Source organism: Heterocephalus glaber, unplaced genomic scaffold, assembly GCF_053883595.1.
Source record: "Heterocephalus glaber isolate CG9 unplaced genomic scaffold, H.glaber_assembly_v1.0 deba00001457, whole genome shotgun sequence".
Lineage (NCBI taxonomy): Eukaryota > Metazoa > Chordata > Mammalia > Rodentia > Bathyergidae > Heterocephalus > Heterocephalus glaber.
This window is the reverse complement of record NW_028258305.1, coordinates 38977399-39001510: the sequence shown is the minus strand read 5'-3', so window position 1 is coordinate 39001510 and position 24112 is coordinate 38977399. Positions and strand designations below refer to the sequence as shown.

The following is a 24112-nucleotide window of genomic DNA, read 5'->3' as shown; positions in this document are numbered from 1 at the left end:
TGCCTACTGCCTCTCACGCTGCTTCTTCCCCCCTTTCTTTTAAGACTGCTCCAGGAGAGTGGGCTGCGAGAGAAGACCCCTAAATCTCCAGGTACGTATTCTCTGCAAGCAGCGCCCCACCCTTGTTCTTGACTCTTCTGCCCTGGGCAGGGCTATGGGATGGAACCCGAGGGTGCTCGTGTGCGAGCCTCACTTCACAGACAGGGAAGCTGAGGTCACCTGCGGCCCCACGTTGCAGGGGGGCAGGAAAGAAGCAGTGGCGGTGGCACCAGCTCTGCCAGGCAAGGGACACAGTGGCTCACGTAGCTTGTGCAGGCCAAGACAGGAGAGACCACGCTGTCCTGTGTGACGGATGAAGGATGGCTAGGCCCGGGCAGGGCCACATTATCCCTGTTCCCTGTTGCACTCGCCCTGGGCACTGCACACCGACGCTGCGGCCCTGTGCTCTGTTTTCGCACTGGACAGAGTGAGCAGTTAAACCACATCCCACAAAGCCTTCGGTCCGCGGGCCCCAGGGAGTCCGTCGGGGGAACAGACCAGCTCCAGGATGAGGGTGAGGAAGGGCGGAGCAGGAGGCGGTCAGAGCAGGGAGGAGGCAGGCGGGGCCAGGGGCCTGTGGTAGGGGCCTGAGGACCTGGTTCTGTGGACAGGGACGGGAGGAGGCCACGCAGCTCCCCCTGCAGGCTGGGCCCGGGAAGCGCCTGAGCCCTGGGAATCACGGCAGCTGCAGCTTCGGTGCTGACCCGCAGGAGGTGACCGGCTCCCGGCAGGTCCTTGCTAATCAGCTCCGCAAGTGTGTCACTGTCCAGCCAGCAGCAGGCTGCTCCCCAAGAAGGATCAGGATATGGAGCTGGGCTGTGCAGTGGCAGCCCCTTCTCCCCTGCTCTCTGGCGGGCTGTGGTGGGGTGACCCCAGGTGACACATGAGCTACCCTTGGGCCAGGAGACCCCATCACTGGGGGCCTTGGAAGGCTGCTCAGACGGGCTTTCCTGGGTGTCTTGGGGGTGTAGGTAAGGATGTGAGTTACAAGATAGCAAAGTCCTTAGAGGACTGTCTCTGACCTCCATCCAGCCTGCCCCCCGGAGGTGACATTGTACAGTATGTGTTACACGCCAAGCACACAGTTACCCGCAGCCCAGGGGACTCCAGACCTTGTGGCATTCCTGCAGACCTCACGCTGGCCACTTGGCCCTCTGCCCTGCCCTTCACTTCTGAGTCCTTTTCCCCTTGGCCCTGACCCTTCTCCCTGCCCCAAGCAGAGGGACCCTTTGCAGAAGGTGGAGGAGCAGGTAAGCAGAGCGCCAGACAGAAGCCCCTGGCTCAAGATGCCCTCTGAAGTTGGGGACAGCCCCACATGGTGGCCGCCACCCTAGGGGACCCCTGCTCTGCGGGTTCTCTCAAGGACAGTGAGCTTGAAACCTGGAGTCCAGGAGGAAATTAAGGAACCCATTCCTGCCCTGACTCCATAATAATAAATATACTTTAAATCCACTGATTGGGAATATACAGAGGGACAAAAAGATACTCTATGGATTTGATGAGTTTTGGGGGTGAATTTGTATTTTATCAATCACAAGGGTATCTGAAGGTTGTAGGGGCTCGGCTTTCCCATCTGTGAGCTGAGAGGATTGGACTAGCATTAGTTAGTTCTCTGGCCCCTTCCAGCTCTGCTCTACAGATATAAAATGGTCGTCTTGTTTCTCTTCCTGACCCTGTTTCCTGCCCAGCCCTCATCATAGAGTAAGGTGCCCCGTACTCGCAGAATGAATGAATGAAGGAAAAAATGAATAAATGAATGAATGGGGGATGACACGGTCTCCCAGCATCCTTTGCAAAGCCGCTCTGTAGAGTGAATCTGACTTGCTCTCTCACGGAAGTGTTGGTCAGGAGAATGGAGGCTGGAGGACTCGGGCACATCAGCCACGGGTGTCCTCAACTCCATCTCTGCTTCTGACTCCTCAGAGCCCAAACCTTTGGCCCCACTCATGAGGGAGGGGTCTGCCACTGCTGCCTCCAAGAAGCCCCTGGCCTCCTCACAGTCTGCTCCCGTGCTGACAGCCTTCTCCTTGAGCCATGCCGAAGAAGACCACACCTTGGTGAAAGAAGAAGACCAGAAGGAATCCGGCACCAAGGTACCTGAGCGGTGAGAGGAGGAGGAAATCAGGCGCAAGTGGACCACCAGTGGATTGGAAGCAAGTGTGGGAGACAGATGGGAGACAGCAGAGGCCTGCAGAGCTGAGGGCTGGGAGCTGTCCCCAGGTCTGCCTGAGGGCTGAGGAAACAAGGTCAGGGCGAGGTGGGCGCAGACTGGGGGAAGGGAAAGGTACAGAGGGCTGCTGAGGGGCAGAGGTCGGGGAGAAGGCCAGAGGAGGTCACTTGTGGGCCAGGAGGAAGCAGGATGTAAGGGAGAGGACGGAGGGCTTAAGTGAGCCAAGCTGAGTAATCTGAACCAACCCCCAGTATAGCAGCAGAGAGGCAGCTGACTCAGGCAGACGGGCCAGGGGCCGTGCTGGACCTGCTCCCGAATTCCTTGCACTTGTAAGGTGACCTTGGGGAGGTGCCTTCCCTTCCCTGGTTGGGATGAGTTTAGTAAAACTGGACAGCGGGGCTTATTCTTTGACACAGAGATAGAACAGTTCAGCCCAGTGAAATACCTAGCAGGCCTGCTCCGTGCATGTCCTGGGTGAGAGGCGGGACCCTGTGACCACCATGATGAAGGCCCACTGTCCTGATAATTCCGGGCATCGAAACGACTCCATCCCCTGTGGCGCCTGGGCAGCTCACGCTTGGCCATTCCACCGACTGCCTGCTACAAATCATTTCCCTCCACAGCAGCCCCGTTCTGAAGGTCCCCACCCCTCCCGTCATTCTGACTCAGTCTACCCAGTGCTCCAACCCCAGCGTCTGTGTGCTTTCCTGCACCAACAACATGCTCCTTGAGATTGGATCGTGCTTCACATATTGCTTTTTTCATCTTAAGCGTGTGGCAAAAGCAAAACAAAGCTATTGCACCTGTATCTCTCCCCGTCTCTCCCAAGCGCCCCCCAGCCGGCTGAGTCCCTACCACCCCACTGAGTCCCCACTGCCCACACCCAGGTCACCACTCCTGGCACAGCCACATCTCAGTTCTTCCTTGTCCCAGGGGCAGCTCTGACTCAGCTCGGGGTGTGTCCCCCGGAGTTCTCCATGCAGGGATGGAGGTTCTCTGCCTCCGTGACAGGCAGCTTCTTCCCCTCTTTCTTGCTGGCTCCTCCAGATGCCGAGGACCTGGGGGTCGATCCTCTGGGCCCTGGTTCGTCACCTCCCCCGAGGGCCTGCTCTGTGCTGAGGATCCCCGGACTCCCCTGACAGCTCACACCTTCTCCCGGCCTCCACACTCCCTTACTTAGTTGCCGCTCAACATCTCCACTCAGCTCCCTCGCTGTATTTCAAACCCGCCTGGCCTAAAACTCAGCTGAGTCCTCCCTGTCTCCGATGTCCCTGCTCACTGACTGATCAGCAGCGAAAGGCAGCCCTGCCTTCTGGTCACGCGGCCCCCAGGCCCAGCCCATCCTGATCCCATTCTCTCCCCCACACCTCAAGGATCAGCAAAGATGGGTCCGCTGTCCCCAACCCTCTGTCGTCCCAGGGCCCTCACCTCTTGCTTGAGTGTTCAGTTGTCTTCTGACTGCTACTCCTGCTCGACCTCGCAGCAGCCAGCCTGATCCCTGGGGCATGGAAGCCAGCGACTTTGTGGCTGTAAAGACAACACTGTTGTGGGAGGCACAGGAGCTCTTGGTCCTGTTTCCATACGTTCTATGAGGCTCAAAGCATTTCAAATAAAAAGCAATGAGAAATGATCCTCAGTGAAGCCACTACCCCCAAATGGAAGTCACTTCATCGTCCCAACCTTGTGTCCTATCCCTGCTCTGACTCACATTGCTCTGGCCAGTGTCCTTGCCACAGTCCCTGCCCACGCAGGCACACTGGCCTCAGGGCCTTTGCACACGCTAGGCTAAGAACACTTCTTCCTTGGAAACTACATGGCTCACTCTCTCCCTTCATTTATGTTTCCACTTAAATTTCCCCTCTGCAGGAGTCTCTCTCTGGGCTTTCTTTATCTAAAGCAAAGGCTACCATCGCATCTATCCCCTTACTTTTAACACACTTTCTGACATTAGAGATTGGTCTGTTTATTGTCTGTCTTCTCATCTTACGCAGCTCTTGGGCGGGGGGCAGGACTTCATCTTTTTTGTGTCCTCCCAGAACAGTGACTGGCACAGGGAGGCACTCACAGTTTTGATGATTGAATGAATGAAGGTGTAGAAAGCGCCGCTGGACCCCCAGGCTAATGGAGTTTGCTTTGACCTTGTGCCAGTTCCAAGTCACCATCTCCAGGTCTGCCCAGGAGAAGATGCGGCTGAAGCAGATGAAGGAGATGGAGTCGCTCCAGAGGGCGAAGGAACCAGAGAGGGAGTGGGCGCTCGCTCCCCAGGGCCTGGGCTCCAGGAGAACCTTCGTGAAGGAAGGTACTGGGGGCAGGGGGCGGGAGTCCCTCAGGCAGGGGAAGCTTCTCGGCCCACTCCTGGGTGCGCAGCCTGGCAAAGGAGGGGCCCGTCTGCAGCTTCCCACACCCGCCCCTTCTGCCCAGCCAGGGAGCCATGTGCACTGTCTCTGAGCCCACCGATAGGCCCATTTCCACAGGGGACACTGCGGCCAGTCCTAACCCTGCTCTGCCTCCACAGGTCTCCTTCCCCTCCGGGGCAGTGGGACGCAGTCTATGCCCAGCAGGCTGAGCAGCCCCTGCAGAAACAGCAGCGGCATCCCCCTGAGGAAGCGGGCCAACCGGTCTTCTCTACCCAGCATCCCTGTCGGCAAGCAGGAGCCCAGCTTTGCCCGCCACGCGTCAGGTGGGCCCAGACCTCTGCCTGTGTGGCCTTGGGATGCTCCTCTCACGGCCGGGGGACCTCGGCCGCTCTGCCTAGGCCCATTGCCCATGTTAGACTAGGGGGAAAGCTGGGGGCGCTGGCACCTTGGCAGAGAGAGAAGCCGCCTCTGGGACCCATAATTGTCTGTGGGCCAGGCTGCAGACCATGGCACCACATCTGGGCTAGTGGATGGCTAGGCAGGGGTGCCACTGGTGTGACTTGTCCTACAGGAGTCACTAGGGTCCCAGAACCAAAGGCGCTGGCAAGCAGCATCCAAGGAAGTAACTGTAAACACCAGGGGAAGAAAGAGAGGATTCTGGGAAGCCCTGGATGCCTGCTTATTGCTTTGTGCTGTCAGGGCTCCCCAGAGCTGGGTATAGACTGGGAGAGGTGCCAAGGGACAAGGGGAGGCTCTGTCCTTCATCTACCAGAGGAGCTTCTATTTTGCTTCTTTTTTTTTGTTTTTTGTATTTGAGAGCTTTCATTTGAAAAGGTTTCGTTACTAAAACACATTTGAATATAATCGATAATCGATCTGGTCCAGAGTTTCCCTTAGTATGGGAAGTGGTAGACAATGATGGTAGACTCAGGGATAATTTGGGTGCTATACATAATAGGGACTCATCTCTTTTTTCAATTCTGTCTTTTTGATTGTGTCAAATAGTGTTTCTCTTTTTTAACGAAGTGACCTTCCTGCAGGCTTGAAGATGTCAGAAGCTGGCTGTAATTTTATAGCTGGAGTTTTAAATACTTACTTTTATTGTAAATACCATGTTCAGTGTGGTACTTAAAATCCCTTTAAAATAAATTTATTCAGGATTTGCAAAGAGGTTGGATTTAAAGTACAAAGTCAGTAACTTACAGATAGGAGTATGGCAGAAAGATCATGAAAATGGTAACTGAATGATTGATACTGGGAAATATTGGTCCATCCAACCCAATCCCCTCACTTTATCAAGAGCAGAACTGAAACTCAGAGACTCAAGGTCAGCCAAAGTCACCCAAAGTGATGGTGGCCCACAGGACTGAGACCTTGGCGGATGACCCTCGCGCAGCATGGTCTGTTATTGCCTTGTGTGTGTTTGTGTTGGTGAGTAAGGTCTGTGAGTAGGTTGGGCTGTTGGAGTTGAGAAGAAAAGCCAGCACTTTCCTCCTACGAACTCCTTGGACACTGACTTTGAACCCTTCCCTCATTCCTCTTCCTCTCTCCTGACAGTCTAGAATCACCTTATATTGCTTCCTAGTTTGCACTCACATCTACTCTTTCTTCTGGCTGGAAATGATAGAATTTCAGGACTGTGAGCTTGGGTGTACTCCTGATTTTCTACTAACGTCTAGCCTTATTCAGGGAGCAGATGGCTTCAGGGGAGGTCTGCTGTGTCTACTAAATGCTTTCTTTCACATGTGCCAAGAATGGAAATTCCTGGACCTCAAGGCAGATGTATGGACATTAATGAGAAGCTGTCAGGGTAGGGGTAGGCATAGATAAAGTCAACAGAATCCCTAAGAGCCTAGAGGCTGGAGTGGCCCAGCAGGGGCCTTTCATGTATTTGTTTGAACATCTAGGTGGATGCTCAGCGCCACTGGAGGATGAGGTGGAGGCAGGATGGGCAGTAGGAGGCTAGCACATGTGTTCCGCTGAGCAGACCCGTGCTTTGGCAGCCTCCCAGACAGCGTAGTTTGTGTCATGTTGTCCAGGAAGGATGGGAGGTTGGCTGTTACCTCTTGATGCTAGAAGGTGATGAAGGACTGATCAAGGGACCATTTCACATGCTAATGGCAGAGCTGAGATGAGCATGGGGAAGGAGGGCTTGGTGCCTTGGCTTTAAGTAAAGGGTTGCCTCTCCACCTAGATTTGCCCAAGACCTCCTGAATGTGTGTAGGGAAAGTCATCCCCAGGGAGGTGGACCTCTGAGAACAACCAGCCAGGAAGGGCAACGTGGTAGTGGGAGCTCTGGTCTGGAGGAGGCCTCCCTTCCTTGCTGTGTGCTAGAGGATCTTAGGGGTGATGGTGGGTCCCTCAGCCTCCCAGTCTCCACTACCTCAGTGTGCTTAGGGCCTCTGCAGTTCCTTCCTCTTCTCAGGATTTAGGCTTCTAGTGTCTGCGCCACAAGGAAGGAGAGACTAGAAAACAGGCCCCGGTATTGAATCACTTTCTTGCCTGATATCAATCCCTGCAAGGGTGGCCCTATCTTGACCCTATATTGTCTCCTTGGTGCTTTTACTGTCCCTGCCTTCCTCCAGCCAGCTGTCCATTTTCCTGTTCAGGCCGCCTCACAGGACGGTGGATGGAGGAGGGCAGGAGCAGAGGCTCTGGGTAGGAGCGAGGTCAGAACAGCCACCAGAGTAGAGAGTCATTCACGAGCAGCTGGATGGGTCTCAGGGAGGGGAAGACTGGAGTGAGTCACAGGCCCGGTGGGCACTGTCACGTGGCATCAGACAGCGTGTCACACACTAGTGTTTGCAATGGTCAGGCTGGCAAGGGTGGGAATGGCGAAAGTCAACAAAAGGTGGAGGGTTAGGTGGTCCCCTTGGGTCCCTGCGTGGGGGTGAGCCCTGGGCACTGGCTTCCTGGCCCTCCCTGGTCCTTCTCCCTGCAGGGCGGGCTCCGCGCCACAGGCCAGGCCTGGAAGGGAGGGTTGGGAAGGGCAGCCTCCAGGGGAGCCTGCCTGTCCTCCTGGGTGAGCTTGCTGTATCTTTCCTTTTCTGTGAATGCAGCTAACTCGTTACCTGCGGTGCTCACTTTGGGGTCTCCTGAATGGGAGGCAGAGGAGGAGGAGATGGACCTCAGAACCTTCAAGGAATTGCGGCCTTTCTCGAACCCAGAGCTGGGGTTGATGGATGCCCTTCAGGGCCTCAGCAGCAGTGACTGGTGAGGTGACCCCTCCCTGTGTGCCCTGTGGCCCGGGAGGGGTGTTGGGTTTGCAGAAGAGCTCCTCCCCAAGCTGCCCTTCTCTCCCTGGGCCCTGGTACCATGGAAGGAAAAGGCATTTGTGTGCGTGCGTACATGTGTGCGTGTGTGCATCAGTGCATGCGTGCGTGGTATCTCTGGTTTCCTGTGAATGGCCTGGGTTCCCAAGTGGCCCTGGGCGTTGTTTGGTGAAGTGCTAGAGCCAGGCAAAACAAGTACGAATTTGGCTTCAGAATGTGGGGATCAAGAGTCGAAGCTCCTTATTTCTCTAGATCAAATTAATCTGCTCTGAGTGCACCTCCCGCTGCACCATGGGACACACCATCTTCATCATAAGTGGCGACCCAGGGTCCAGAACTCTCACACAAAGCCCTCTAGAAAAAGTGTCTGCTTTGTGTCGGGGGCCCGAACAGGTCCCGGATGGCTTCAATCCCAGAACTGCCAGAACTGAAGACTGCTGGGGGGAACACTGTGGGAGGTTGAGGCAAGAGGATCATGGGTTCAAGTCCAGCACGGGCAACTTAGTAACTCAGAAGACCCTACCTCAAAATAAGGGGGTGGGGCTGGGCAGGCTGGGCATGCAGTTCAACGCAAAGGCCCTGGGTTCAATGTCCACTGCCAAAAACAAGGTTTATGCCAAAGGAATGGTTAGGACTTCAGGCCTAGGTGTCGCCCCAGGAGGCTCTGCCTGTGAGGACCCCCACCCTGCTGTGGGGTGTGGGGTGGGGAAGGATCCTGGTCTGCAGAGGAAGTGGGTTCCTCCCTCCTCAGCTGCCTGTGACAAGCCTGGCCTTGCTTCTCAGGCAGGTGAAGCAGAAGAGCCTGGTGAGCATCCAGCGCCTGGCAGCCTGTCACCCAGAGGTCCTGGCTGGGAGGCTGCACGACGTGTCGGTGGCAGTGACCGGGGAGGTGAGGCCTCTCCGCAGCCCGTGTGCTGTGCCCCCGCCCCAGCTTCCTTCCTTTCCCTGGTGCAGGGCTTCGAGGTGGGTTCCGCGGCAGCTGTGATGGGAGCTGAGGCTCCCCAGAGCGTGCTTGGGCCTGCCCATTTCTCAGCCCTCAGCCACCAGGGTAGGAGGGGCCCCGGTTCTTCACAGGGCGAAGCTGGGGCCGGGGCCTTCCTTATTTGCAGTCTCTGCAAATTGAAACATCTGGAGTCTCACGTGTCCTTTTGTCATAGACTCAAAATGTCTGATGTCCCATTTGTCCTCTGGCCCCAAAATGTCTGAGGAGATTGTTCTGGGCCAGGTCCCCCGCCTGTCCCCAGGTCCCCAGAGAGAGGCGGTGGAATGCACCGGGAGCGGACAGCTGCTGTGGGGTTGAGGGCTTGAGCACAGAGCACAGAGCACGCTGTGTTGACACGGGCTGCCCGGGGCTGTGGCTTCCTGCGTGTGGCTCGGGCTCTGTGTCCTCCCGTGTCCGCTGCTGCCTTCTCATAGTTTGCAGGTCAAATTGGACACTTCTCACAAACATGCTTTGAAGACAGAATGATCCCAATTTCAGATGATAGTGATGGGATTCATAATTTTGATGCTTACTAAATGGGCCTGCTGGCCCAGAGCCGCTGTCGGGTCCTCCCTTGCGGTGTGGCGAGGGGTGAGGGCCGGGGCGGCTGAGGGGTGGGGTAGTTCCATCCCCCACGTTTCCCCCAGGCCTTGGCAGGGGCCAGCAGTCCTGGAGGGCCCCTCTCCTCCCTGTCTCCCAGGTCACCAACCTCCGCTCCAAGGTGTCCCGCCTGGCCATCAGCACCCTGGGAGACCTTTTCCGGGCTTTGAAGAAGAACATGGACCAGGAGGCTGAGGGGGTCACCCGCTGCCTGCTGCAGAAGATGGGGAACGCCAGCGAGTTCATCCAGCGCGCTGCCAGCCGGGCCCTGGGCGCCATGGTGGAGACCGTGACCCCGGCCCGGGCCCTGACGGCCCTCACCTCAGCAGGCGTCTAGTAGGTGGCTGCGCTGTCTGAGGTGTGGGGGTGGTCAGGGAGGGGAGGCAGGAGGGGCCCTGGGATGTGGAAGGGTGGGAGCCGGGCGGGCGGGGGGCGAATGGGAAGCCGGAAGGGAGGCTGCGGAGCGTCCCGGGATAGAGGCTAGCAGAGGCCCAGAGCGCACGCTCGTTTCTCTTGTTAGGGTTCAGGCCCGGCGCGCTTGGCTGTGGGAGGGAGACCCTGCTTGCCCCTGGGCCTTTCCTCACCTCCCTGGGTGAGAGTGGGGTGAGCCTGGCTAGAGAAGCCGGGATGCTGTCGTTCCGCTCCGAGGCCAGGAAGTGCACGGTGGCCATGGTAACGTCCCCGGAGACCGGGCTGCAGGGCAGCCTAAGCTGTGCCCAGGGGCTCCTTCCCCTCTCAGGGGAGCCCTGCTTCTTTCTGATGAAATCTGGGCCCGTGTGGAGAGTGAAGCACACAGCTTCTCTTCTCCTGGGGAGAGCTGAGGGGCTGGGCTACTGCTGGAGCCGGATTTGCTTTCCTCTTTTATCAAAGCCAAACCAACAGCGAACCAAAGGCATTTCCCCAGCCCTTTCTCTCCCAGGGCCGAACACCCCTCTGCCCCACTACTGTAATCACACAGACGCATGGGGCTTCTCAGCCGACCCCAGCCTGCGGCACCAGCCCCAGACCTTTGCTAATTGTGCCCCAAGGGTGGGGCGCTCGGAGCCACATTGCCTGAGTTCATGTATGGGATTGTGCCTCCACCTCCCCGGGCCTGGTCTCTTCATCTGTAAAATGGGGATAAAATGATAAAACGTGGAGCCAATGAATTGATTGGCGAGAGAGTGCTTGGAACAGTGCCTGTCTCTGCCCAATATTTGCTGAGCGCTTACTGTGGCTGAATTGGGCAATAATTGTACTTTTTCTGGGTTCCTCCCTTTACCTCGGCTTCTTCACCTACAGAATGAGGATGATAATAGTGCTTGTGGAGTTGATGTGAGACAAGGGATAGAAGGAGCTCAGCATAGTGGTTGGCACAGAGCATGGGGCCGTTGATCATTGTCAACAAGAACCAGGGTTGGGTGTCCCCGGGCTTGTGTGTTTGAATCCCCGGAGGATCTTGCTGCAATGCAGATTTTCCTTCAACTGCCAGTGTTGCTGGCCCACACTGAGCAGGGAAGGCTCTGATGGCCTTTGTGTTCCACTGGCGTAGGATCTTGGGGGCAAAGGGTCAGTACTGCCCGCTGTGATGTGGACATAGAGACCCTGCTCGAAAGAGGCGGCATTCTGATGAGTTTCTCTTAGCAGGGTTCAGGTTGCACCTGTTACAGTGACTGAATCACCCCATTCAGTTCAACAAACTTGCGTTAAGCTCCTGCTGAATGTCAGGCATTTAGTGGGCATGAGGGAGGGAGATCGATCCTTGTTCCCAGGGGCACAAGGGTGTCACCATGCATCCTAGGAACAAAGAAAGCACCAGCTCAGGAGGAGCAGTATCTAATTCTGCTGTGGGTCTGGGGAAGGAAGAGGAGATACACATGGAGGAGGATTTTTCCAGGTGTAGGAAAGATGGGGAAGTGCTTGGGAAGGCCCGAGAAGGCTGAGCACAGGCTGTATTTAGGGGACAGCACCTTGCTTGCTGTCTTTTTGTTCCTGTTGTCACTTGTAGTCCCGTGGTTAGGAACTGACTGCCTTTCGTCAAAGACTCCCTAGCCCCTGTTGAACAGCTTTTGGAGCCATGGCTTCTGTGTGCACCAGTCTTGGGCCTCCCATCCTTATCCTGTGCCTGACTCCCTGGGTGTGATTGGGTTTTCCTTTCAGCCACCGAAACCCCTTAGTCCGGAAATGCACTGCCGAGCACCTCTCAGCTGTCCTGGAGCAGATTGGCGCTGAGAAGCTTCTCTCGGGCAGCAGGGACAGCATAGACATGCTGGTGCACACGCTGGTGAGGCTGGCCCAGGACTCCAACCAGGACACCAGGTAGGCTGGAGCCAGGGTCTGGGGCAGGCAGGGCAGCTGGCCAGCCACGAGGGACCAGGCCCTCAGTGCAGCTTCCCTGGGGTCTGCAAAGGAACAGTGAGATGGACAGAAGCTGGGTCCTTCCCGTCCAGCTGTTGTCCTATCTCTCTCCAGTGTCCTACCAGACCCCGTCAGGGAGTGCTCAGTGCCCCCTGCCTCCACTCTCTCCCCTTCCCTCGCCCTCGACTTGATGTGACCTCGTTCTTGTCTCCACCCACCCAGCCTCATTCTCTGTAAAACCATGCAAGCATTTTCTCAAGGTATTTGATGGGCATTAATTTTGTTACTATAGATACAGAGGTAAATAAGAAAAATTAAGCCCTTGTGATCTTGGAGCTCACCTCCTAGGTGTGGGAGATAGATAACAAACAAGTAAATATTGTGGTCATCTGAGACACATAAGGGACATGTAGGTGAGATGCTGTGAAGTCGGAATGGAGGATGGAGTGGGAGAGCTGAGGACTGACCAGCCACACGGAGGCCTCTCTGAGGACCAGGGTGTGTGATCCAGGCGAAGGAAGTGGGACAAGGGCTTCTGGAGGGGAGCAGCTTGGGGTTGGAGGAAGACAGACGATGGCCAGGCTTGGGGGAACCCCTCAGTTATGCGGCAATGTAATGGGTAAAAGTGATGCTTATTGTTTTCAGAGAGACTTTTCTCTGATTGTTGAGTCTTGTTTTTTTTCAATAAAAAATCTCTCTGGCTGCTCAGTGGAGGACTGATGGTGGGAGAGGGGCTGGGTGCAGGGGACAGCAAGCAGATGGCCATGAAAGTGGATGGCTTTGGTATACCGCGAAGGCACAGCTAACAGCCTACGGGCGGTGAGGGTTTCAAAGACAAAAGATGCCACTTGGGCATTTAAAGAGAACACCTGAGTGAATGGTAGGGCTGTTTACTGAAATGAGGGCTAGTGGTGGAGAGGAAGGTTTTAGACTGTTTATTTTTTTGTATTTCTTGGTAGAGGGATGGATGTCAAGACCTAATATGACCCAGATTAATATCCCTCTCCTGTCTGAGGCCCCTCTCACTTCGGATGATGCTGACTATGTTTCATTTTCCTTTTTGGAACCATGTGTATCCCAGTTTGGATTCTGTGTCACTGGGCTCTGGTTTATCCTTGCAGCCAGGGGCCGTGTCTCTGTTGCAGAAATCTCGGAAAGAAATACACAGAGACACAGAATTCGGATAAAATAATAAAATTTCTTCTCGCGAGCAGACGGGCATGCCAGAAACCAGTCTGGTCAATATCTTTGCCCTTTGTTCAGCGTTTCCCTTTTTATATCCTTTTTAGCCATTATCTCATCCTTAGTGGTCTTTGATATGTAAATACAATTCCAGTTCCTATTTACAAGTCACAGCCACAACATAGGCCATATACATTGTAAATTCACCCTGGCATGGTAGCTTTGTTAGGTTAATGAAGTTTCTGGTTAGAGTCAGATAATCCTCACCTTAAACAAGGAGTTACAGGAAAAGCAAATCTTAAAAGAACACATTACTTATTTTGCTTCTACAACTACCTTAATATTCAATCTATTAAGTTATCTAAAACTTTTCCATGTCATCTCTACCCTGCCCTCAGTGTGAATGGAGGTGGTGGTGGAGTGTCTTTAGTTATCCAGGCTCCTCCTTTTCTGGCTCTCACCTGTCTTGGCTCCAGCCACCAACAAACTTTGAGGGTTCCCCATCTCTTTCTCCAGCCCAGACCCTTTTTTGAATGCCAGTCCCAAACCTCTAATATCTCTAGAGGACCTGTCACCAAGTGTTTCATTGCTGTCCTCAGTGCAAAGTGTTCCTAAAGAAACTCATTATGTTCTCCCCAGGTTTGCTTCTCTGTGTTCCCACTGTTGTACAAAGTCACCATTATTTACCAAGTCACCCAAGATGCAAGACCGGGATCCCTGTATGTCATGAGCCTAAGATACATTTCCCTCCACACTATAATTTCATTCTCAGTCACTGTTGGCTAGGCTGTGATTCTGGTTGGCATGTTACTATTTACACATTTGCAGACTTGGTTGTTGTTGTTGCTAGTATAAATTTTAAATTAAATTTGCATCATAGAAACTATGGTGTACCCTTTTCTTTGCTTGCCAACCTTTTTACTCATTTTCAGAAATCATTTTGGATACTCTGCAGAGAATTGTTGAGTTTCACTACAATTTTGAATGTCTTAGAAATATTATACTATTGTTTGGCATCAAAATGAAAAGTTATTATGTATGAGAAGAGGCATGGAAATAAAACAGTATGATATAAATTAGACATCAAGGAAGCAAATGTTTTTGAAGGAATGACCAAAATTCCACACTGTATTGCAAAGCAACTGCCCAAAACTTTACCTGACCCAAGGAAGGAAAAAATACAAGTAGCACTCACTACCTCCTGGGCATGGTGCAGTGTCTGGAAGGCAGTGGAAATTGCCAGCATTTTCTCTTTCTGCTTTACTTTAGTGAAAAAAAAAGCAATGATGTATTTTACCATCAGTAGATTCTTAGGTTGGATGAAATATGGCATTTCTAGGCACTTCCTGCTCCTCATCTGACCAGCTACAAAATCCTGTGGTTTCAGTCCTGTTAGCAGCTCTCGAATGTGGCCACCCTTTCGGATCCCATTCTTCTGCCTTATTTCAGGTCTTGGGCTCTTGCCTGGACTGTGACAGTGGCTTCCTAACTGGTCTCCTGGACCCTAGCTTTGCCCCCACCAATTGCCGTCCACACCACTGCCAGAGACAGGCTGACTAGCGTCCTGATGGGATCATTCCTCAGCTCCCCAGGTGCCTGCAGGCCTTAGCCTGGTTCCTTCATGTCTCCCCAGACAGGGTCCTACCTTCTTCCCCAGCCTGTTCTCGCCCTGCGTGGAAGCTCTGCTCACCATCCCATGCCTGGGGCTATGTTATGAGCCCTGGATGGCCCTGCTCCCTACCTACTCCCTAGCCCTGCCTTGCTTGTGACCTCCTACTCTGCCTGTGAATCCCAGTCATAGAGTCACCGCCTCCATAGGCCCCCGTCTTGATTCGCTCCCCCAACGACCACTGCACACTAAGTAGAGCTGACCACTCCTCTCCTACACTGTCCCCTGGAATGCTTCCTCAGACTCCTGAATTCCCCACATTGGAAAGAAGTCAGATCTATGTCAGTGTAGCCAATGAACAGAATATTGAGTAGTTAAATGGATGCTTATAAAGAGTTTTAAGTGACACGGAGGGAAAATTAATGATAAAATGAAATGACTTAGTATGTGTCATGCATACAATTCTGCTATCAACTAGAATGTATGTGCATGGAAAACAGACTGTACAACAATTTTTTTATAGGGCTGGGGATTTACCGCAGTGGTTTCGCCGCCTGCTGCACAAGCGCAAGGACCCGAGTTCAATCCCCGGTACCAAAAAAAAAAATTTTTGGCAGTACTGGGGGTTAAACCCAGCAAGTTTAATTTTTTTTTTTTAATTTGAGGATTTTGCTAAGTTATTAAATTTCGCAGGCTGGGCTTGAACTTGCAATCCTCCTGCCTCAGCCTCCCAGAGTGCTAGGATTATAGGTGTGTGCAACCATACCTGGCTGAAAATATGGAAACTTTTAATAGTAATTTTTTCTCGATAATGGCATTGTGGATGATATTCATCTTTTATGAATCAAATTTTTAACTATGTAGGGATTGCTTTTATAATTACAACAAAGTGTTAACAACTTTTGTATGTAAGTTAGGAAACGTACGTGAAGCTGTAGAGAAAATTTATCATGCACTTCTATGCTGTTCCTCCATCTTGCTCCTTCTCCCTTGCAGGTTTTATGGCCGGAAGATGGTGACCATCTTGATGGCAAATGCTAAGTTCGACGTGTTTCTGAAGCAGTCCCTTCCATCTCATGACTTGCGGAAAGTCATGGCGGCCATCAAGCAGCGGGTGAGCAGGTGGCATTGAGTTGCAGTCTTCCGGGGTGGGTCAGAGTGGAGCCCGCCAGCCCTTGTGTGGGCCAGTGGAGTGGGGACTGGATTCCGCCAGTGTTGCTGGGGAGGGCAAAGTGGTGCTGTCCCCTGTGCTACTCCCTGGTCCTACCCTCACTACCCAAGTTCCTTGAGCTCCCCGGGCTTCTACACCTTCATCTTTTCAGTGGGGATCTTGGTCTCTGCCCCGGCCATTTCCAGGGTTCTGGAAGGCTCCACTGTGCCCTCTGGAGCTCTCCCAGGGGGAAGGGGTTGTTCCTCTTGTCAGGGCTTCTACTGGAATGTTAGGCAGTCCCCTAGAGGGTTGCTTCTTTTGGCTCAAGTTCTGCATGTATTTTTCAAGGGACTAGAAGATAACCATGAACTTCCATCTGCCAAAGGCCGTAAGGTGTCAAGGAGTCTGGTGGCATGTGAGAACGGGCTGCTCATCGAGGAGGGGCATGGCTGCTCTCGTCTCTCTGGGGCTCCATGTCTAACACTGCCTTCGAGGTAACTTGCTTCCCCAAGGCCATGGGCAGATCTGGGGTGGATTGTGTGTTTGGGGTATGGCTGAGACCTACTTGGTTCAGCAGTAGGAATGGATGGATTTATAGGATGTGTCCTCCACCCACATCTCGGGCAGACCAAATCCTGGCCTCGAGAACATCCACCAGTAGAGTTGGTTCCTGCAGTCTTGGCCAGGGGAGTGCCATTCCATTATTATAGGTGAGATGTGGTGTTGGTCAGGCTTGCAGTCTTCACTTAGATCAGTAGATCCTTCAGCCACCAGAATGGCCAGCCTGGGACTGGTTCAGAGGCAGAGCTGGAGCACAGGCAGACCAGAAGGTCTGGCAGAAGGGCTGGAGGGTGGTGCCAGGAGCATCTAGAAACCAAGCAGGAAGCCAATGGTTACGCCTGTGGTTAAAATTTAAAGTCTTCTGCAGTGTCTTGGGATGATCGTATCTGACTCCTTAGCAAGGTGACAGCTAAAGCCCACCCCTGCAGTAGTGACTTCCTGTACTCTCCCTCTCATCTTCTCTCAGCCAGGCCATAGCAGCTCCTGCCCCTCTGCACCCTCTCTCCCTGTTGTGCCTTTCTTTATGCTGCCCAGTCTTCACTTGGAGCATGCCTGTTGATTCTACAAGAGTCAGCTCACCTGTCACCTTCTTCCAGATGGCACTATGACACTCTGTGCCCCATGTTCTCAGAGTGGATGGCTGCTCCTTGTTCTTTGTAACTCTGCCTTCCATTGGTCCATGAGTTCCTTAAGGCAAAGACCACATTTCTTACCTCCTTGTCAAGAGTGCAGCACAACTCTTGGTAGGCAAGAGCGTGGGATGTAGGAATGAAGGGCAGATGGACGCTGTTGGGTCTTGTTAGGTGGGACCTTGGGGTAGGGCATGAACTCAGTGGCCCTGGCTTTGAACACAGGGTGGAAGATAGGAGGTCTATATGGAGCTGCTCTCATACTGGCTGGAATGCCCATGGGGACTCTGATGGGCATGTGACCCAATGGCAGGGGACAGGGCTTCTTAACATTTCCCCAGGTGCTGGAGGAGTGAGCAGAGCCTAGCCAACCAGGCACAGGATATAGGCATCAGGCGGAAGGTGGGGGAAGAGAGACTTCCAGGCTTCCCAAGGCCAGTGTCCCCAAGCAGCAAGTAGAGGAGAACTGGGTGTCAGCTGAGCCACAGGTGACACAGTTGTCTCTGCCCCACCTGCCAGTGAGAGGGAGCATAGGGCAGGTGCTGTGCTTATCTACTGGGGCTCTTCCCCAGGGGTCAAACCCTCCTTCCCCTAGGGTTGGCTCCAATGGCCCGTGGCTGGCAGTACGCTCCTCCCTGCCGGGTGGCGTGGAAATAGCAGAACAACTTCGGGAGCTGAGGAGGCTGCTGGAGGCCAGAGAGTACCAGTCTCGGATGGAAGGCGTGGCGCGGCTCCTTGAGCACTGCAAGACCAAGCCAGAGCTCATCATCGCCAACCTGGTCCAGGTGAGTGCTGCTCACCTCTTTCCTCTCCCCTATCTGTCCCTGGTGGGCACAACTTCAATTTGGAAAACTGAACCAGGTCAGATGTTGTGCCAGAACTCCCAGGGGAGCAGGAGCCTCGGAAACACTTGCTTCCATTTGGCCTTTGTGATGCCAAAAGCGTACCTGGATGTGGCCAAGGGGCTAAGCACACCTTGGAAATGCCGTCTCTGCTTCTCTTGTCCTTCTGGCAGATTTATGGTGGGCTCCTGGTTCTGTTCTCTCAATAGGTCTTTGATGCTTTCACCCCAAGGCTTCAGGATTCCAACAAGAAAGTGAACCAGTGGGCTCTGGAGTCTCTCGCCAAGATGATCCCCCTCCTCAAGGACAGTGTGCACCCCATGCTGCTCTCCCTCATCATCGCTGTTGCAGACAACCTCAACTCCAAGAACTTGGGGATCACCACTGCTGCCACCTCTGTGCTGGATGCAATGACAGAGAGCCTGGGTGAGTGGGAGGCAGCTGGCTCCCGGGTCACCACGTTGCTTGGGAGTCAACACAGTGGTGAATGGCCCTGGTTGGTTCTTGGGCCAAACGTCTCTTCGGAGCCTGCTCAGGACAGACATTGGCATCCCAGGGCCTCTGAGGCTCTTGGCTGGAGGCCTCTCCATGTCCCATCCACTTGGGTACTGGGTGGTTAAGAGGGGCGATGATGTGGAGATGACCTGGCCTGGCCTCCTCATGGCTATACCAGGGGAATAACTCCCTGGGCCACACAGCCTCTCAGAGGGTGAGAAAGGAGGGCAGGGCAAGGACTAAAGGTCCAGGGCTTGGTGATGGACAGGAGGGAGAATGGAGAGTTGGAAAAGGGAACTAAAAAAAAAAAATAAAACAAATGGAAGGAGCTATGGAGGAGCTATCAGGAAAAGCGAGAACCTCTCACCTCCTATGTGCTTTGCTGCATTACATTTCAATTCTCCAACATTAGGTGGAATTCTCAGTGCATCCATTGCCTGTCCTTTTCCTTTCATAGTTGATATTTGGTGCACCCAGTATATAGATGAAAGTGCACCCAGAAAGTGGTACATGTGTAGCCTTATGTCCTGGATGGCAGATTGATGAGTTTTTGCAAACAGGTCTCACCGCCGTGGGAGGAGCTCCTGAGCTGAACACTGGGCTTCGTTTCCCTTGCTGCTGTATGTCCCCACTGGCACAGGGCCTGCCTTCCTGCGGCATCATAGACCAGCCCACAGCAGGCTGGATGCACCTCTTGGCACACTCTCCCCTCCCCATCTCCCTGCCGTGGCCCGAGCCCAGCTGCTAGGACTGGGACAGCAGCTGCGTCCTTGGCGGAGCCACCAGGAGGAGTTACAGTTACAAATCAGAGGCTTGGTCAAGCCCTTCTCTGCCTTTTAAGTCCATAAATATTGTCAATTTCCTCTTCTCATCTCAGAGGGAATTTATGATTTGCTGAGTTCGTTGCTGTAGAACAAACAATATAAATCCAGTTCTAAATTATGGCTTGTTCTCAGCGCTGCTCTGGGTAAGTGAGATTGTTGTTGCCAATAACCAAAGCTCTTGGTAAATCACTGTGGGCCTTGGATTTATTGAGAAAACCGGCACCAAGCAGAATGGGCTTTAGATATTTGAAGAGGATGAGCATCCACGTCTAGGGAGAGAGGTTTTAACTCTTCTTCCCCTGGGTGCTTCAGCTTCTGCTCTTTGGCACTGGGCCAGTCTCCCGGGACATGGTGGAGCCTGGAGCTTTGGGCTACAGAATCTGGTGTCTCCCATGGTCTCCTTTACTTGGGCCCACCATACCCATCTGGGCTGGGCACCCTGGAAAGCAGGGGACTTGGGGATGGCCTGAGTATTCGTCCATTTTCTACTGCTATAACAAAATAGCTGAGGCTGGAATCTTCAGAAAGAAAAGAGGTTTTTTAAGCTCACAGTTCTGGAAGCCCAAGAGCATGGCATCAGCTTCTGCTCAGCTCCTGTGGTGAGGACCTCATGGCAGATGGTATCACGATCCTGAGAGCAGACAAAGAAGAGATTCTGTGGTGAAGTAGGAAGTCAGAAACCAGGTAGAGGCTTGTCTTTCTTTATAGCAAACAACCACTCTCATGGGAACTAACTCACTCATTCCTTAGGGCCATGAGCCCAGTGACCTGATTACGTCCCTTGGAAGCGGAATACAGTACACTGTCTTAGAGGCAGGTGATTTTGAGCTTTCTGGGCCAGATGACTTGGCTGTGTGCCAGACCCTCTCAGTCCAATCAGCAAAAAAATAGAACTATTTTTTTTTTAAAGTTAAGAGAATTTTAACTATGAAGGGGCAAGCTGATTTCTACATCCATTGAGGCCAGAGCTGGAGGGATTTAAGCTAGACCAAGAGTTCATCATTGTTGTCAAGTTGTCCCTAGGAATGGCTCTCATCTGCCTGGAATGCTCCGAGCCTGGGCCACAGGGATAAATGTGTGCAAATAACTTAGCTTCCCACTACCGGTGGGGGGCCAGCTGAGACAGGAGAGAAGGGGCATAGCCTTCCCAGATCACTCAAGTTGGGCCTGGTGGCTCTAGTGGTATCCTTGGGTAAGGATGGGGGGAAATTAGCACTCCAAGCTTCTTCCTGGAAGTGCCTTGGAGCACTTTGATGGACAGAGCTTTCTCTGACCCTGCTTCTTCATGTCCTCTTGGGGATTCTGGGCTCCAGGACTGGTAAATGATGTGAAATGCTCAAATGTGGAAGTCACAAAGCATTGGATCAGCATGTTCTTTTTCATTTCTTGCTAATTGTGTGGCCAAGGGGATCAAAAATGATGTCAGATGAGGTCATCAGGCCATCTTCTGGCACGGAGTCCAGATGGCGCAACCAAAGGAGAGGTGGGCCCGCTTAGGGAGCCTCCTGATTCCCCTCGATTCTGAAAGTGAGTGCTAAGTGGACTCATCAGCCAAAGTCATCTCTTCTAGTTCCCTGGTTTTCCTGAGAGTGGGTGGGGCTGAGAGATATGTTGGTTGACAGCGCAGGGGAGGATTTCTGCTACTGTCCTCTTTTGGGGGGGATGGTGAGAGAGGAGATATGTAAGGCACCTTGTTCCCCAACCTCTGCCATTTGTCACTGGCTGCCTTGGGTTCTCTCCAGGCTTCAGGTTGCGGCATTCCTCCTACTCCTTGCCAAGGCTTCTTGATTTCAGGGGCATTATTCTGGGACTTAATTAAGTTTCTGATGGACTCACTGACCCTGTCTTTGGGCTCTGTTACTGGGTTAGTTACAAAAGGATCTTCCCTACAGGTGGCTGACAGCTCAGCCTCTCCCAGATGACCTTCACATTCAGGCTTCTCAGAGCCCAAGGGAGCTCTCTTAATTTAGCCCAGCCCCTGGCCAGGGCTGGAGACTGCAGATAAGCTTGGAAGGGGCGTGGCTTCAGATCTACTTCCCCTATTTTGCTCTTTGACTTTAAACTTTTTACCTTATGTAAATCATATGACCAACATTATAGTGTCAATGGAATTAAAAATTCACCATGATGCATCTCCATTATACTGACTGCTTAACATATCTGTAATCTTCTATTTTTTGTCTACACGTATACACATTTCCCTAGTTAAAAACTATAATGTGAATACAATTTTGATTTTGCTTCTTTAATACTATCCACTTTCCCGTGCTAATGTGTAGTCTCTCTAGTTAATTAAAAAATATAAGGTCTATTTCAGCACTGTAAAATACATAGTTATTAATTAATGAGAAAATGGAAAACATGAAGCATTTGAAAAGAAAAAAATAACTCTCTTAAATGAGTTCCAACTGCTAAGAGAAATCATTGTTAACATTTGGCATTCTTCATTTCAGACTTTTTTCCTGTGCATATCTGTGTACCTAGTTGTGACCATAAATTTGACTTTGCATCCTTCTTTAAAGGAATCAGAGAATGAACATTTACATATGATTGCAATCTTAGCAGCTCCATCCTGTGGCTGTCTGCATGTTTCTATGCAGGTGGATCACTTCCCATCTTTTCCTGAGAGGAACCTACCCGGTCTTAACAGCCACGGAGGCTCTGGCATATTATAATTTACTGAGTATTGTGCTTATTGTGGGGAGTCCAGCTCAACTTGAGTTTCTTTGTTGCCACTATCCATGCTGCAGTTTTGTTGTTGTTGCTGTTTGTGTGTGTGTGTGTGTGTGTGTGTGTGTGTGTGTTTTGAGACAGGGTCTCACTATGTAGTTCATGCTGACCTTGAACTCACTCTGTAGCTCAGGCTGGCCTCAAATTTGCAGCAATTCTCCTGCCTCTGTCTCCCAAGTGCTGGGATTACAGGCATGTGCCACCACACCTGGCTTTATAGTTTCTTAAAGACTCTTCTCTGCTTGAGGATAACCCTGAGGGTAAGCAGGTGACCAATGAGCTCGGCTGGATGGGACAGATGTGAGGTCCTCTAGACCTTGGCCCCATTATGGAGAGGTGAGCCTGGGCCAGGAGGCAGGGTTTGTGGCCTACCAGCCAGTGGCTATTTCTCCTCATTGCATGGCTTTTACTTCTCTTTTTTTTTTTTTTTTTTTTTTCGGTACTGGGGATCGAACTCGGGACCTTATGCTTGTGAGGCAGGCGGCAGAACTACTGAGCTAAATCCCCGGCCCTGCATGGCTTTTAAGACATTCTTTTCATTGCAAGGCCAGTCTCGGCTTTCTTGTAAGGCAGAAGAGGAGATTATGAAAACTCATTCTAGGCTAACAAAGCACCGATTTTAAACTTTCAAAAGTTAGGTTCTGGCCTCTTAACTGGTCTCTCTACCATTAAGCATGCTGGGATTTCCGAGAATTTTAGGGTAATAATAATCATAACAAAAATAGCAGATACATAGTAATTACATGCTCTAGGCATGATCTTAAGCATTATGCTAATCATTTAATTATCACAGCAACTCTTTGAGAAAGGTTCTAGGATCATCCTCATTTTATGAATGTGTAAACTGAGGCACAGAGACAATAAGTGGCATCTCCAGTGTAACATAGTAAAATATGGAAGAGCCAGATTTAAACCTAGGCAGTCTGCACTCAGAGCCCATACTCTTCATCACTATGTTTTATTGCCTCCCATTAAACCTGAGCATGCCCTAAAAGTTGAGTCTTTACTCTAGAAGTGGTCAGAGGAAGACAGGCCAGCTGCCTGGCTTTAGTGTGCTGGGGTTCATAAACCAGCTTGGGAAAACATATTTGGTTCTGATATTGTCCTGCATTCCACAAGCATTTATCAAGAACCTGTTGTGAACTACATGCTGTGGGAACAGGCTGTCCTGGACATGCATTTTCAAGTACTCCCCAAGTTCACTTCCTTCTGGCTCTGAGCAGGAGCTAGATTGGGCATCGTAAGAGGTGATCCAGGAGAGAGAAATCCTCTGTCTTCAAATGTGAATTCATTTCGAACGATGAGGGGAGGGGTATGGAACAAACAGAAGCACATGGAAATCATAATACAGGTGATGTTGACACAAAACCTATTCTTACACAATTACAATTTTACCAAGACCCTCTGAGACCACTTCTTGCTAAGTGCAGTATTCTAGAAGCAGGCATCTCTTTCATGTCCCTGGACAAATTAAAGACTGCTGCCTTGTGGATGGAGCTTTTGCAAACAGCAGAGATAAACATGTACATTTTCTCTTCTGTATCCCTCATGGGCCTCAGCAAGGGAGCAAGGCAAGCAGGAATTAGCTCTTAGCTGGATTTGTGGCTGTGTGGGCAACGTTGGAGCTGTGACATCACCCTGGGAGAGGTGGGATATCTGGGAAGAGCTCCTCAGGCTGGTCTCTAGACTGTCCCTGGGGGTACAGGTCTGGCCCCGAGATGTCGGGGGCCCACAGCCCTGGTGCCATGGTTTGGATGCTCCCTCTAAAATCCACGCTGAACTGACTAGCCACTGGGCAGGACTAAGCGGTAATCCTCTTAACCACGGAGAGGTGATTAGATCAGAAGGTGCTGCTCATGAATAGATTAACGATGCTCCTGCAGGGAGTGGGTTACTTACTGTGGGGGTGGGTTCCTGGTAAAGAGAGTGACTTGGCCCTTTCTGTCTATCACACAAGCGTTTGCCCTTCTGTCTCCCACCCCTGGCACCATGCTGTTAGACTTTGCAGCCTTTGGAACCCTGCGCCAGATTAACTTGTATTGTTCATAAATTACCAGACTGTGGTTTTCTGTTATGGCAGCAGAAAATGGACTCAGACATCAAGATGCACTTGCCGGGCTGCTTTGGTGACAGGTGTTGAGCCTCCCGTCCTCTGTTCCTGACAGGTGCGGGCAAGTCCTGCAGCCACACCCCTGACAGAGGCCTCTAGTTTCTTGCCCCACCTCCCACTGAACGGTGCATTGACTGCCGGGGTTGCAGAATGCCAGGAGCTGGGCACACTGGGGCCTCTGCAGTTTGAGGCACAGGTGCTGTGGAGACAAAAGGAGAGCCGT

The 24112-nt window shown here is 52.3% G+C and overlaps 1 protein-coding gene and 1 long non-coding RNA gene across 4 annotated transcripts in view; one reads left to right on the top strand and one right to left on the bottom strand.

The window, feature by feature from the left end:
- Window positions 1–24112, top strand: part of Togaram2 (TOG array regulator of axonemal microtubules 2) — a 55703-nt gene that overhangs the window by 19355 nt on the left and 12236 nt on the right. For 2 of the 3 annotated variants that reach the window (XM_021253663.2, XM_013070156.3), the window contains 12 exons: window positions 45–91; window positions 1963–2132; window positions 4358–4508; window positions 4725–4889; window positions 7626–7779; window positions 8622–8727; window positions 9521–9756; window positions 11560–11718; window positions 15545–15662; window positions 16047–16192; window positions 17484–17673; window positions 17940–18156. In XM_021253663.2, the coding sequence (XP_021109322.1) occupies window positions 45–91; window positions 1963–2132; window positions 4358–4508; window positions 4725–4889; window positions 7626–7779; window positions 8622–8727; window positions 9521–9756; window positions 11560–11718; window positions 15545–15662; window positions 16047–16192; window positions 17484–17673; window positions 17940–18156 (1859 nt within the window). The remainder of the gene's footprint in view (window positions 1–44; window positions 92–1962; window positions 2133–4357; window positions 4509–4724; window positions 4890–7625; window positions 7780–8621; window positions 8728–9520; window positions 9757–11559; window positions 11719–15544; window positions 15663–16046; window positions 16193–17483; window positions 17674–17939; window positions 18157–24112) is intronic. The other variant, XM_021253662.2, reaches the window with a different exon arrangement.
- LOC147827039 (uncharacterized) lies at window positions 12936–24085 on the bottom strand. Its single transcript, XR_015453026.1, has 2 exons — window positions 23834–24085; window positions 12936–19680 (listed from the first exon to the last, which is right to left on the bottom strand). It is a non-coding gene; the product is annotated as an uncharacterized LOC147827039 (long non-coding RNA).